Raw genomic sequence first — 15,467 nt, 5'->3', positions numbered from 1 at the left:
CTGAGCCAATGTCCTTTATGAGATGAGGTGCCATATATTCCAATTTTTATTTTAGGCATTACTTTTGGAATGTTTTATTTCTGTTCAAAGTCACCAGTTTCTTCATTTGGCAAATAGTTTTGAACACCTACTGTGGTGCCAGGAACTGAGGATGGTGCTGGAAATACAGTAATGATCAAAATGAAACAAAGTGTCCCACGGAGCTGAGAATGTAGCAGGAAAAACAAACACCAAATGCGTATGGTGAATGTTTGGTGTAGTCCTTAATGTTCTTCATCAAATATTTCCGATTCTTTCCCCTTGGGGGCAGATGGTAAGGTAGCATTTCCTGATCCCCTTATAACAAGTGAGACTAAGTGATTCCCAGTTCTGATTAATGATTTATGACTAGAAATAATATTTGTCAATTTCAGGCCGAAGCATTTAGTTCTGAGTGTGAGAACTTTCAAAGCTCTCTTATTCCTTCTCATGTGGTAACTGACAATGTTCAAGATGGTGGCTAACCCATCACTCTGGATTCTTAGGGAACATGTAGCATGAGGAAGAAATAAATCTGTGCTGCTATAAACCATTACAATTTGGAAGTTGCTTGCTTCACAACATATTCTAGCCTAATGTTGCTCAAAATATCTTTGGAAAAGGATCACATGGTTTATATATCAATTTCTAATGTGTTGCAGACCAATATTTTTATAAAATGTTTAAAACAAATTAATAGAAAATTGAGATATACAATACACAAAAATTCTAATCTAAATTATCACTGGATTCAATAGATTAAAATTACTTTGTCAAATTGCCAGAAAAATCATAAGTACTTATTCTCAATTTCTATCTTTAACATAATTGTAAGTCAGTAAGTTTGCAGACTTACACCAATCTGTAGGCCACAGTTTGAAAACTACCATGTTAGTCTAATTTTAAGTAGAATGTTGCAATGGGATAAGTAGAGGGTATGAAAAGAAGTAGAAGTATGAAAATGTATTGCATAGATACTGTATGAGTTTCTGATTGATGCTATAACAAATTACCATAATCTTGTACCTTTAAACAACACAAACACACTGTTTTACAATTCTGAAGGTGAGAAGTCCAATGCAAGTCTTAGGAGGCCCAAATCACATTGTTAGAAGAACTTTGTTCCTTCTGGAGGCTCAATACCATTATGAAATTTTAAAAAAATCTTGGCCTCTGCACTTGCATGTAATCACACAGAGTTGCCCATGCAAAAAGAAATTGCTCTATTGAAAATAAATGCCTGTGATGCCTTTCATTGTAAAGTGTTGGGGTTTTTTTCCCACTTACAGCATCTTTATTTCAATGGCAGTTCTTCCCTTTTGACAGCCCTGTGGATTCTTGTGGGACTACTGCAATTACAGCTTCCCTAAGGATGACTGCTTATCTGTGTGAAAGGTCCCCTCAAGTGAATTGTGCATAGGCTATTCAGCTTGTATTGTAAGTGTGCTGAAAATCCATCTATTGCTTGTGTTGTCACACAGTAGCAGGCAAACAAGAGATTAATTTTATTTTTTATTAATTTCATCCTAAGAGTGCTTACATAAACATTCTATTTTTAAAGCTCCACTTGAAGTACCTGCTAATGAGATATATTCAGATATACTCTTTCTTTTGATTCAAATATCAACACCAATTATTTTAAGTGTGTGTTACTCAAAATGGATTATTCTAAAAACTTATGTCTCTGGGTGATACTGTGAGAATGTTTTATTGGTGCTTCGTTTTTGATGTTCAACGTAGTTAATGACCCTGTCCATAGCGGTCAATCCTCAAAGACAGCAAAAAGATGACAAACCATGTCATCTTTCCACATAGTTTAGTTCAGTTCGGCAGAGCTACTAGTTGTAGAGGGAAGAGTCCACACATGAAATGTATACATCGAGAACTATATTTAGGCACGGAATTGAAGAATAAAATTTTAAAAATTCTCCCTTGTATTCTGACCAGTGTTTACTGTGCACATTTAACTAAAAGAATGAGGATGGAGTATTCATTTTGTTTTCCACTTAATTAAACTGTGCAGTGGGTAAAGGATTCTCTAAGTGGGGCTATGAATCAGCTAAAGGATGGTACAGACTAAATGGATTAATTACAGCCCAGATTAGTTCTCAGTACAAAAGCTCAGAAATTCCATTTGGTTAGCGCACAATGAAAAGTAGAGGAGACATGTGTTCCAATGAAACCAAATTAAAAAAAGCATTGTAAGCAGGACTAGAAGATTCACTCTTGAATGGAGAAGTATGGGTAGCCAACTTAAAATGAGAAGTATCTGGAAGGGGAATTCATTGTATTATTTTAGTGATTAACGACATGAAAACTTGCCAGATAGAGGGTCCATCATCCAACATGGAATATGTGTTTCAGGGAACAAACAAGTTTTTTTTTTTTCTCATTTTGGGGCCTGGATGCTTTTTTCCTGATTGGAGTCTGGATGGGTATCATCATCATCTAGGTCCTTAAATCTCCCTTATCTATGTCCAGGCTCACTGTCTTCTTTCCTCCATCTTGTGTTTGTCCTGAAGGCTTGTATTATCATTGATTAGACTCCAGCTTACTAAATTATAATCACAGTGCCTTCTGGATGAAAACATCCTGATTTTCTTGATAAAGTTTTTGCTACTTCTGATCTCTTCATCTATTCTTTTACATGCCAGTCCAGGTACTATTAGCCAATTAGTCCAGGTACAGATGAGCAAAAATCCATTTAGAGCTCATTTTGTTAATGAAACTCTCACAATACCATTTTATTTTTGTTATACCTTGTCCAAATTCCCATCTTCTGTATCACTTTAATTTCTTTCTTTCCTTCCTTTCTTTCTTTCTTTCTTTCTTTCTGTCTTCCTTTCTCTCTCTCTTTCTTCCTTTCTCTCTTTCTTTCTTTCTTCCTTTCTCTCTTTCTTTCTTTCTTCCTTTCTCTTTCTTTCTTTCTTCCTTTCTCTCTTTCTTTCCTTCTCTGTCCCCTCCCTTCTCCCTCTCCCTCTCCCCTCCTTTCCCCTCCCCCTTTCTCTTTCTTCTTTTCTGTTCGTGATGCTGGGACTCAAACCCAGGTACATCACAAGCCCTTGGATTTTTGAAACAAGAGTCTTCCTGTGTAGGCCAGACTGGCCTGAAGCTTGCTAAGTAACCCAGGCTGGCCTCAAACTCACAATCCTTGGGCTTCCACCTTGTGAGTGCTGGGATTACAGGTGTGTACTATACTGGTTTTTCTGTCACTTTTGTGTGCTTCCCATGGTGTCACATCCCTTCTTTTATCCTCTTCACAGGACAGACCCTTGGGTTTTTAGAGGGCAGAATTATATTTACAGCCCAAGACATGGATAACCATTATTCAGTTCAAGCATTTTTATAGCTCCCAACCCCTTGAATAATTTCTAAATATGATTCTGCAGAATAGTCACATACAACATTCTAAGTCTGACATTTCAAACATAAAATATATCTTAAGTGAACCTGGCTTGTAATGATAACATATTCAGTCACTGAGTTTCCAATTATTTTTTTCCATTTCAGCATAAAACCAGATGAGACACAACGGCTGAAAAACCAATTGTGTTCTTTATTTTAGGAGACAGCAGCTGACAGTGATGCAAAACCCAAACCATTAATTTTTCTGAAGTGTCCTTTTTGCTCTTAACCTTGTAACTTCCTGTTCTTTTCAATCTTGAGACCCTCTGATCCCTGCAGCCTCGAAGGCTTTGGTGATGAAGGGGAAAGGATTAGAGTAAGTCCAGGTGGTCTGCAATGACCTGGGCAGTTTTCTTTGAGGGGGCTACCTCTTGATCTGTGGGAAGCAGCTCAGTTTTGAGTCATTTTAGCGAAGTTCTGGTTTGGTGCACCGTATAGAACACACACTTAGAAGTTTTAGAAAGTTGGGGAGATTCTAGACAAAATCCTGTCCTTTCAGATCTCCTGAGATTTTGAGGTCAGCCTGACCTTATGGCTACTGGGAGGCTCTAGGCAGCTTTTGAGTAGGTATCTAGTTATATCTAGAAGCCTGGAGAGAGTCAAGAAAACCAAGTGTAACTTGCATGTAGATTGTATTTCACAGACCTGAAGGGAAGCTGAGGGACAGTGTCTTAGGATAACGCCCAATCATAAAACCTGGGAAATCATCCTTAGAGTTATAGTTTTTTTTTAAGCATTAGGATTTGAACTCATGGTCTCATGCTTGCTAGGCAGGTGCTCTTAACTGCTTGAGCCACTCCACCATCCCAGAGTTATAATTCTTACAGGGCTGTATAGAAAGAGTTCAGATAAGAAACCAATGAAATGTGCTCAAAAGTTGAGTATGAAAGACGGGCCTGGTGAGTTTCTTATGTTGACAGTGTCTGTTCTTAAATTCTCTATTTTGCGTTATAATAACCCCCTTCTATGGAGGATGTATTCCAACACCTCCAGGAGATGCCTGAAACTGTGTATATAACCAGATTTTCTTCCTATACACCCTGCATTGTTGCTACCAATGTTGATCTGTCCTTCCATGTTTTATGCCCTGGTGCCTCCTTTGTACTACTACTTTTATACTTTGGGGCCATTATTACGTAAAATAAGGGTTACTTGAACACAAGTACAGTGACACAGATAATTGAAATGGCTATTAATTGACATGACTAATGGTCATACACAGTGTGGATATACTGAACAAAGGAAGGAGTTAAATCTTGAGCAGGGTGGAGTAGGATGGCATTCAATTTCATCACACTAGAAGGGTGCGCAATTTAAAACTGGCGAGTTGTTGTAGAATTTTCCATTTAATATTTTGAGACTGATGTTGCCTGCAGGTACTTGAAACTGCACAAAGTAAAACTACAGATAAAAGGGTACTGCTATTATATAATATACACCTGTAATAATTCACAAACTATCACATAACTTATGAGCTATGAATAGCTTTCTTATTAGCCAATACAGTTGAAGCTGTTGTATTCGCTTCTCTAATTATATGACTCTCTGTCTCCTAGAGGTAATCATGATCTTGAATTCGCCATGAATTTACCTATATTTATACCATATGTATTCATAAATCAGATACAATATTTTGCAAATTATATCCTTCATAATTTGCATGAATTCTTCTGTAATCTTTTTTTCACTCAGCATTTTTGTGGGATATATTAGGTTGATACACGTAACATCCAAGTTCATAACTGTTTTAGCAGCACTGTTGTGTATGCTGTAGTTGTGGGGAAAGAGTAAGAGAGAAGGAGGGAGCCCCTTTAGGGCCCTGACCTGTTGCAGACAGTCTAGTATGTGTACCTTAGTGTCCAAAGTGATGACCCAATTCAGCTGCAAGAGAGGTGATAGGATCTGGCTGGCAGAGGAAGCTAATTATAGTGGAGGAATCTGAATTTGCATAGAGAATCCAGAATCCACACAATATAAATACCATTTCATAGTTTAAAAAACATGAAATAAGTACTTAGTAAGTGCATGTTTACTGACTTAAAATTTATTTTTTGAGTTAGGCACATCGGCATTTCAAACCTTGGTAGTTTTACAAGCACTATGAGAAAATGACCTAACTAATTTTTCTCTCCTTTGTTTTTTCAATCTTTTCAGTGTTGTCTGCATTCTGTCTCAGGGAACATGATTCCTGCACTGTAACTTTCTGAAGCATTGAGGTTGAAGATCATTATTGAAACTCAGCTGCTGCCTGACTGTACACCACAGCAAAGGCTTTGAAGGTCTTTTTCGGTTAAAACAATAATGACTTTCTTGGAATGTAATCCCAGGAAAGCCTGTTTTCTGTGTATCTTGAAAGAATACCTAGTCACCATCAGCAATTCTGCAGAGACCTTGTAAAAACCATTTAAATTGAACAACTGAGTGACTCTGGGTTGGTCAGGGAGACCCTTAACAATTGTACATACCAATTCACCTCCTGGAAGATTCAACCACTGCTACTCAGAGCTGCTGTTGAAATATCATGTCTAAGAACTCAGAGTTCATCAATCTGTCATTTTTATTAGATCATGAGAAGGAAATGATCCTGGGAGTCCTAAAGAGAGATGAATATTTGAAAAAAGTAGAAGACAAGAGAATAAGGTAATATCCTCTTATTGTTTTCGCCATCTTTAACTGCTTTCTGTTTGTGTGAGGCAATTTAGATCAGAAATGTGGTAAATGCAACCACACTGGAGACAGATATTGGTTTGGGACATTATCAGCTCCCAGAAGTATCCCAAATATTAGAACACATCTTTGGCATTGTACCATTTAGCCAAATAGGAGGATGCAATTGAACTAATACTAGGGTGTTGATGAGAACACACATTTGTTAACATCATAACTAATAATTGTAAGGACTACCCAAGTTTGAGTGCCAACTCTGGAATATATTAATTATGTGACTTAAGAGCTTATTATAACTTGGATCTAGACTGTCCCCTCAAAGGCCAATGTATTAAAGCCTTAAGTTTCCCAACCTGTGAGTCTACTAGGAGGTGGTAGAACTTTTAAGAGGTGTGGCCTAGTGAGTGGTCTTAGGTCACTCAGGGCATGATCTCAAAGGGAGTTATGGGATACAAGTCTTTTCCTCTCTTATTTCCTAGCCACCGTGAGGTGAACAGCTCTGCTTTGCTACATGTTCCCATCGTGAGGCCACAGGCCCAAAATAACAGGGCTAAGTGACCATGGACTGAAACCTCTGACACTGTTAACCAAAATAAATCTTCCCTCTTTCGAAATGATTGTCTCAGTTATTGGGTATCTCAGGTATTAAAGTAATGGAAAGCTGACTAATACATTACTCTTCTTCTCCATGCCTTTGTTTCCTTGTCAGCAAAGAAAGAATGACAATAGCACTACCTTACAGAATTGTTGTAAAGATTAAGAAAGCTGATACATGTGCAGTGCTTGGTTCCTGAGTGTTCAATAAGTGTTGGCTGTTATTTATTTGTAATGCTTTTCTCAGGTCAGTCTTAGTGGGGATTTGCCTTTGCCACCGCTGGGAGAAAAAGAAAGAGTTCTAGGGAGTGAAAAGTTCCCATGGAAATCCCCCACATCACTTGAATTTCCTGGAACAAGTTTTTTTTTTGTGTGAAGAAAGTAATATGGGCACAGTTGAGTTTCACATCTATTTTAGGCTAGGCTAATATTTAGCTGATTACCCAGGTATGACCTCACCTCACTTCAGTCAGCATCCATCCTGAGTGGTTGCGCTGTCTGCTCTGAATAGTCACATCACCATTGCGATTTGTTGCAATATCCATTGTGATTGGTGGCTGCCTGTGCTGCCTGGTTGTTAAACATACTTAGTTAATTACATTTCACTCCAAAGAAAGGGTTAAGTATAAAAAAATACAAATAAAGAAAGCTCCCTGCTTGGTCACTGCCAATTGTGCAATGTGTAGCTTTTGTGTCTTGTATTGCTCACTAAACTATAATCTGAACCTTATGTTTATTTTTTACTTTAATTTTAATTTATGGTGCTGGGAATTGAACCCAGGACCTCATGTATACTAAACATATGCTCTACCACTGAGCTACAGGCCTAGCCCGTGGACCTTATGTTTATTTTTCTTGAGAAAATTTGTATGATATTATCTTCACATATTGCAAAAATACTCAATGTGCCTGAAGCAATTAGGAATACATTGAAATATCCTAGATTAATATTTATTTCATATTTAAGGCTCAGAGGCTTTATTTCCATTTCTCTTGATGAAACAAAGGTTTTGATTAAAATTATTGTCCTTTTTCTTTGCCTAGAATTCAGGTGGCAATGAAATGAAATTAATCATTTTAAAGAAACCAGAAATTAAATTTTTAGCATTAGTAGTTCAGTTATGAAAGTGACTGAATTTTCTAATGCACTGCAAAACATTACATTGTTTATAGAGAATGCCATATTGAACATTTATGGATGACACTTTCAGGGAAATTACAAATCACTCTCTTAAGGAATCAATAATTTAATAATCAGATCCCTGGAAAGACTGAAAAGTAATGAATAGGACTTCGTTCAGAATATTTGTTTCTGTCATTTGCAATAACTTTTAGAAATAATCTATTCTATTCCCCAATTCCCTTTTCCCATTCTACTTTTCCCCTTGTCTTTTTAATCACTATAAATGAATTTAGTCAAGTTGTGTAATATACAAAAGAGATGGCAAGAATACAGTCACAGATTCCTGGATTTTTAACTTTTTTGAAAATAGAAGAATAAAGGCTTTTAAAAATAGATCTAAGAGATACTTTCATAGAAAAAAATATATATATTTAAAGCTATGACCTTTTCAATTCTTTAATAGCAACCATGACTAATATTTATTGAATATCCTGCTTAACTGTACCAGGTGTTTTGTTAAGAGCCCCCAAGGTAAGAGCTTGGCCTGGGTGACTAAGGCACGGCTACTCTTAACAGCTTTGTGTAGTGAAAAGTCATGCCAAAGTGTTTAGAATACATGCTGTCATACTTCCAGAAATCAAATCTTTGATGTAGCATGAACTCTTTGGACTTTAGATAAGATGTTTCCATAGATGAGTGTAGTTTCCTTATTTGACAAAATAAGTAATATTTGATACCACAGAAGGCTGTTGTTAGGACTAAAGCTAATATTATAAAGACCTCAGAACTGTGTTGGCTAAACATAAGCACTCATAATTGCCTGTTGTGATAATTTTCCCTTTCATTGGCTTGTGTTGCCCTTGTACAATAGATACTCTCAGTGCTCTACTCAGATCCCCTGGGGTCCCTTTGTTTCATGTGCTCTACTTCTAAGGATTTACAGCTTCTACCCTGATTAAGGGGGTACATGACTAGAGTTTCCCATAAGATTAGATAGCCACAAGTGCCAGGTAAACTTGAGTTTAAACTGGGCAGCCCAAAATCAATGGCTGACACGTACAGAAACTCCTGCTCTCAGGTCAGGACAGACTCTGCAATGCAACTTATGCTCCAGCGCTCCTTGTGAGATCAGGCTGAGGCTGGATTTTCCCTAAAAATCATGTCCTTGCTTATCCCTTCCATTTGCCCTCTTCTGCCTCCCTTACTCCCTTACAGATTTCCTCTAAGAGTACCCGAGAAGTCACTTGCACACCAATGTATAGTTCAGAATTAGCTTCTGCAAAGTCCAGCCTGAGCCCTGTAAAGCTTATGTTAATAAGACCATTGCTATTTAACAAAGTTTGTTTCAAACGAAATATAATAAGTCTGGGAGTGAGCATTAAAGTAAAAAAAATTCATTCATTTGATTTACAAGCTAAGATGCTCCCAACAATTTTTATCAGAGTCATTGAAGTTTATATACTAGTAGAGAAAGAAGTAAGGCAGTACAGCCCAGACAAGCATCTTGGTCAAATAGTGTGACTTTCTTTTGGCTTTTTACCCTCTGTCCTCCTCTGATTCTCCCTGTTTTGTTTTGTTTTGTTTCCACTATGAGTTTAAATATAACCTAAATTCAGTTCAGGGCAGCTTAACTCTGACTAAACAGGCCATCATGACGATTCAATTATGCAAGTATTTTGATCACCTGCATTACTGATAACATCATGGACTCTGGAAGAATGGTAGGATGATATCAAAGAAAAGAGGACCTACCTCAAGTGCTCTAGTGTAGAATTTAAGAGCTCTATGAGCTTGAATTGAAGAAAACTTATACCTTTATTTTTATCAGGCTCAACTGAAATTTAGCATCTGAGTTAAGTGGACACTATCTCAGGGATTTTTATAATATTCATCTTCCCCAATTCCCACACTCTTGTGAATTTTATACCAAATCCTGCCTTTATATTCTTGTTTTTGCAGAACTTTCCCTCTTTCCTTGCATCTTACCACTTGTGACTATCCCTTACTCTTTGTTTGCTAGGTCAGACAGGGAACTTAGTCCTGTTTCCTTAACATCCTCCAAAACCATCAACAGAAACAAGTTAGGTGTGTAACAGTTTACTATTAGAGAAAACTTTGGTACATTATATTTTGTAGGAGTCTAGAGGGTGAAGTAATTATGAATAAGATGGAAATTGAAGGAATGGTTTGTTTTGGCTTTGAAATCAGAAAAGAATTTCCCAAAATTATCAAATGTAGCTCACCTGGATTTCAGCTATTTACCATGAACCACAAAATTAACTTCATATCAGATTCAGAAGTAAATAGAGGCCAAATAATTTTTTAAAGAATTATAAAGACTATAAAGAAACATACCTGAAAAGTTAGAAAATTGGAATTTGGGAAAAAAGTTTATTATGTGTTTATTTAAGTTTTTCTTTGAGATGAAAGAAGTATAAAAATTGTATTGAAGGAATATATTAGGCGTGATGCCCAAATGTGCTCCACAGTCAACATAGCCACTAAAGTGTGGCTACTGTCACACTTAATTAATATTAAAGTGGGACCTGTCTCAGGGGCTCATGAACATGCTCTACACACACAAAGCAAATAGCAAGTCTTACAGTTACCTCCAGGCATGAATATGTAGATATAGATATAGATATAGATACATGTGTATCTATATGCGCATGTATCTATATCTATATATATATTCCTTCAGACTAAGCAGGAAGGAGTGGTAGGAGACATCTAGACACAGGTTTTGACCGTGAGAGAATAAGAATTTTAAATGTTCTCTGTGGAGAACAAATCACTCAGATTTATTGATGGCTCTAATGCAATGAAGAAAGAAGGAAGAGCTGTTGTGAAGAAAATTGAGCTATCAATAGTAATTGTAAGTGGAAAAAAATACTTACAGTTTGTGAGCACAGACAGAAATCATTATTATTGTATCTTAGTTTTTTCTAACTTTGAAAGAATCAGACTATCGTAAAGTATACGTGGCTCATAGTATCTATTCCTAAAAATCCTCATTAACAAATTCTTACTCCATTTGATCTCCTGTACCTAAAAACAAATGCTATTAAATGTCTACTTTGTGGTATATAAGAATTCTTCAGCTTATAAAGTATTCACTACAGCAGCTTATTTATATGCTATATTCTCACTTGGGGACTGTCATTTCCATTTGGCCACCATACATAAAAACATAGCTGCCCTTATATTCCCTTTGGTACCTGATTTTGCCTTGCCTCAATGGTAGACCCTATTAGATGCCTTAAAGCATACATTTCTCCTTTCTTTCTCCCTTTCCAAATTTGCTTTGCTCAGCTCTAGCAGATTTTTAAATAATTAACCATACCAAAACTGAGATTCCTCTGGCAAATGTCATGATCTGCAGGTGGACATGAGACCAGAAAATGGCCCATTCAGACATATGTCTCACTGGACATGTCTAATGAAACATATTTCCTATTTGCTTAGGATGCTGGCCAACACACTGAGGAGGATGAATCAAAAGTGGCAGCATCCTGATATACTAGAACCTGCCACACCACTGAAATTCTTGTTTAAGCAATATAATATGCTTCTTTATTGTATATAGCGGTTTGAACCAGATTTTGTTATATGTAGACAAAAGTATCACAATTCCTGAGAATCAGAATTAGTAACATTTGTTGAGCACCTTCTGTAAGCCCAGTACTATTTGTAGAGGGTTGAGGGATGTTCTAGGAATTGAACCCAGAACCTTGTTTCTGCTAAGCACATGTTAAATCACCAGCTTCAGTTGCTTTTTTTATTATTGGAAAAATGGAAGTGAGCAGACACACTTGTTGGATCCATAAAAGTTTTCAGTTATGAATCAGGCTTTTTTCTTGTTGTAGATCAGGGGCCAGCATTTTCTTTTTTTTTCCATAAAAGGCCAGAGAGTAAATATTTTTGGTCCCACAAGCCATATGTTCTATGCTACAACTACTTTGCCATTGTAGTATGAAAACAACAATAGAAAACATACAAACAAATGGATATGGCTGTCCTCTAATAACACTTTATTTATTGAAACCATCGTGGGGCTGACACTTAGTGTTAAAGACAGCACCTTGGTGAGTTTCAGCCTTGGGAATATCTACATACATCTGAGAGCCCTGATAGCTATCTCAGGGAAAAGCAGAGGCATCTGCTGACCAAGAGATTAGGTGAAGTTGGACTAAAGCTATAAGAAATAGAGCATGTGTTGCTGTCTGGGAGTTTGGATGATTTCACAGGGTCCCACCATCTCCAGATTATGTCTCACTCAATCAGTGGCAGCTCACATCCTAAGACAGGTTACATGAGTTTCATTGCTTCTGATAGAAGAATAATGAGAAGTCTAAAAATATCAAGAAATAGAAGAAGGTTTTGTAAAATTGCCTGGGAAAGGCTACAAATTCATTTTATCAGTAAGGGAAGAACTATTAATAGTTCCATTTACAGATGAGGAAACAGATGTGTAATGTTAACTTGGCCAGTCACCCAAGCTAGAAAGTGGCAAAACTGCAAATTGTAACCCTGCAGTCTTGCTTCAGCACCCACACACTCCACAGCTGGGCCACTTTCAACTTCTGAGTGATTTATCCGACCTTGCAGGGGACCAGAAAAAACAGTACTTCATTCAATGCCTACCCCCCACCAGATAATGTACTACTCAATTCACAGATGTATCCTAATTTCATCCCCATGTCATTCCAGAGATATGTACCATTATAATATATAATAGATATGGCAATTAAAAATTGAAAAGATTGATTTTTGCCCAGCTGGTAAACAACAGAGCTGAGGTGCACTTTTTTTTTTTTTATTCATATGTGCATACAAGCTTGGGTCATTTCTCCCCCCTCCTCCCACCCCCTCCCTTACCACCCCCCCTCTCCCCCACCCCCTCGATACCGGGCAGAAACTATTTTGGCCTTATCTCTAATTTTGTTGAAGAGAGAGTATAAGCAATAATAGGAAAGGCCAAGGGTTTTTGCTAGTTGAGATAAGGATAGCTATACAGGGAGTTGACTCACATTAATTTCCTGTGCATGTGTGTTATCTTCTAAGTTAATTCTTCTTGATCTAATCTTTTCTCTAGTTCCTGGTCCCCTTCTCCTATTGGCCTCAGTTGCTTTTAAGGTATCTGCTTTAGTTTCTCTGCATTGAGGGCAACAAATGCTATCTAATTTTTTAGGTGTCTTACCTATCCTCATATCTCCCTTGTGAGCTCTCGCTTTAATCTTGTGATCAAAGTCCAATCACCTTGTTATGTTTGCCCTTGATCTAATGTCCGCATATGAGGGAGAACATACGATTTTTTGGTCTTTTGGGCCAGGCTAACCACTGAGGTGCTCTTGTTTCATGCTGTCATCCTTTCTTTTATGCTTATGAAATAACTATACCTATTTATTATTGGTAACCCTGTCAAAGGCCTACCCATGGCTTCACTAGTAACTATCAAAAAAGGGAACAAAACAGAAAACATTTCTTTACCCTAGTGTTTATTGATAGTTCTGTCCTGTAAGCTATATGGCTTTATCCAAAGTTACTATGACTTTTGTTGAACATGAAAAACTGACAAGAATTCTTTAAGTTGTTCTGCTCCTCATGCTAACTGAAGACCAAAGTACAAATGCATTATGTTTTGTCCTGCACAGCTGGCTCTATAGAAATGGGCCATTAAACAAGCCAGAGCTTAGTGACATCAAGAGACCGTATACTACAGCCTGGAAATTGCCGTTCACTTTATGGTTTTGTCTTTATGTGGTTGATTTCTTCAGTTCAGTCCTGGGGAAAAAGAAGGAAGGAGAACCACAAGGGAAAAGTGTATTCAAATTGGCTATTTGATAGCCTAAAGATAAGCTAAATATTTGGTTCAAATGGATTTGATGTGATTTCAAAAATTATACATTCAGCCTGGAAGTTAAGGAGACCAGAAAGTGCCAAACAATAATATCCTCTTAATACTCTACAAATGTTTGATTGCCAGGGCCGTTTGTTTTTCCAAATCTTATCTCTCTACCAACAAGAAGGAAATTAGTTTGACCTTCTCAAAAGCCTAAATACTCATTTTCCTCATAAAACACCAGGAAAACAATTGGACTGGTCTTCTAGTTTGGTAAACATTTTGTTTCGATCTACTAAAATTGCGACAAAGCTTCTTAATGGATTACGGATATTCCCAGCTCGAACATACTGGTTCCCTAATAGAACTCAAACTCTAAATGAGTCACACAGAGTAACAGAAAAAAAATCCAACTCTGCCTTAAAAGAATTTCAAATTTTGGGGAGTTTTCCTACCAAAATCGTATTTGTTTCAATATAAACATACATATAGGGTAACTAACTTAAATTTGAATTCTATATCATTTTCCTCCAAGTAATTCTTACTTACAAGACAAACACCCGATATTTAGAGCTATGTCAACCATTGAACTGTCCAAATAAATAAACATTCATGCCAGACCATTTGTATGAAAGACCACTATAGTCATAATTAAGTTACCTGTCTTGAGTTTACATACATACGTGAGTGTATGTATGTGTGTGTCTATTAGAGATCTATTATTTCAGATACGTATTTCATAATACTTATATTATTTCAAAGATTATATACAAATAGGAATATAGACTATCAGGATCTGTATCTTTCCACTCACTTTCATTCCTTTTTCTGTAAGTTGCAAATGGAAGTATAAAGTACATTTACTCTAGAACATGACCAAATGTTGAGCTGGGGCTGGGAGTGGGAGTGAGGACTTGCACCCCCCAATATAGGTCAGTTCATAAGGAAATTTCTAAAACCAAGTATATTCTTGGGGAAATATTTTATTTCTAAGTAAATAATGTAAGTGAAATTTTCATTAGTAAAAATGTCACCTCCTTTTTTAGATTTTAGGCTAAAGACTATTTTATATCAATAAGTAGTAGTATTATAAAAATGTTCCTATATTAATTAAGAGTTGTGGCTTAATCAGTTTAAATCTGTAATTAGATTAAGCTAACATGCATTTAATAATTTTCTAATCATTATTTTATTATAGAATAATTAAACATAAGTGGTGAACATTTAATGTAAACAGCTATAAAGGGCATCGATGTCTACAGTATTTTTTATATCCCAAAATCTCAACCTGAGTAAATCAACATTTAACATTTTCTGATGCATTTTTCATCAGAGTAATAGGTTTATTACAGAAAATCAGAAACTACATATAGTATGAACTTTAAAATCACACATAGAATTCTTCTTTCCAGAGATAGTTTTTACTTATTTTGAATTTCCTTTCTGACACTTTTGTGTTTGTGTGTATAGTTTTCACATTATTGGAATCATACTGTATGTGTTAGTCTATTTTATTGTTGCTGTGACCAAATACCTGAGAAAATCAACTCAAAAGGAGGAAGGATTTATTTTGTTTACAGTTTCAGAGGTTTCAGTCCATTGTGGCAGAGGGACCTTGTCAGACCAGAGCAGCTCACATCATGGTGGCCAGGAATAAGAGAGAGAATACCTTTGCTCCCCGACTTTCTCCTTTTTCCCCTTCTTTTTATTCCATCCAGGCCCACCGCCTATAGTGTGGTACCACCCACATTCCAGGCAGGTCATCCCCTCTTGGTTAATCCTCTCTGAGAAAAAAAGTTCCAACAGTTATTTAAGGAA

At 36.7% G+C, this 15,467-nt stretch overlaps 1 protein-coding gene and 1 non-coding gene across 8 annotated transcripts in view; one reads left to right on the top strand and one right to left on the bottom strand.

The window, feature by feature from the left end:
• The window catches only part of Sytl5 (synaptotagmin like 5), a 232,405-nt gene that overhangs the window by 130,390 nt on the left and 86,548 nt on the right, over positions 1–15,467 (top strand). For all 7 annotated transcript variants that reach the window (XM_074062217.1, XM_074062220.1, XM_074062222.1 and 4 more), the window contains one exon: positions 5,578–6,063. In XM_074062217.1, coding sequence (XP_073918318.1) covers positions 5,945–6,063 — 119 coding nt within the window. In that variant the 5' untranslated portion in view covers positions 5,578–5,944. The remainder of the gene's footprint in view (positions 1–5,577; positions 6,064–15,467) is intronic.
• Positions 7,441–7,513, bottom strand: Trnat-agu (transfer RNA threonine (anticodon AGU)). Its single transcript has one exon. It is a non-coding gene; the product is annotated as a tRNA-Thr (tRNA).

The sequence above is a fragment of the Castor canadensis genome, chromosome X, assembly GCF_047511655.1.
Source record: "Castor canadensis chromosome X, mCasCan1.hap1v2, whole genome shotgun sequence".
NCBI lineage: Eukaryota > Metazoa > Chordata > Mammalia > Rodentia > Castoridae > Castor > Castor canadensis.
This window is presented reverse-complemented; position numbering and strand designations above follow the sequence as displayed.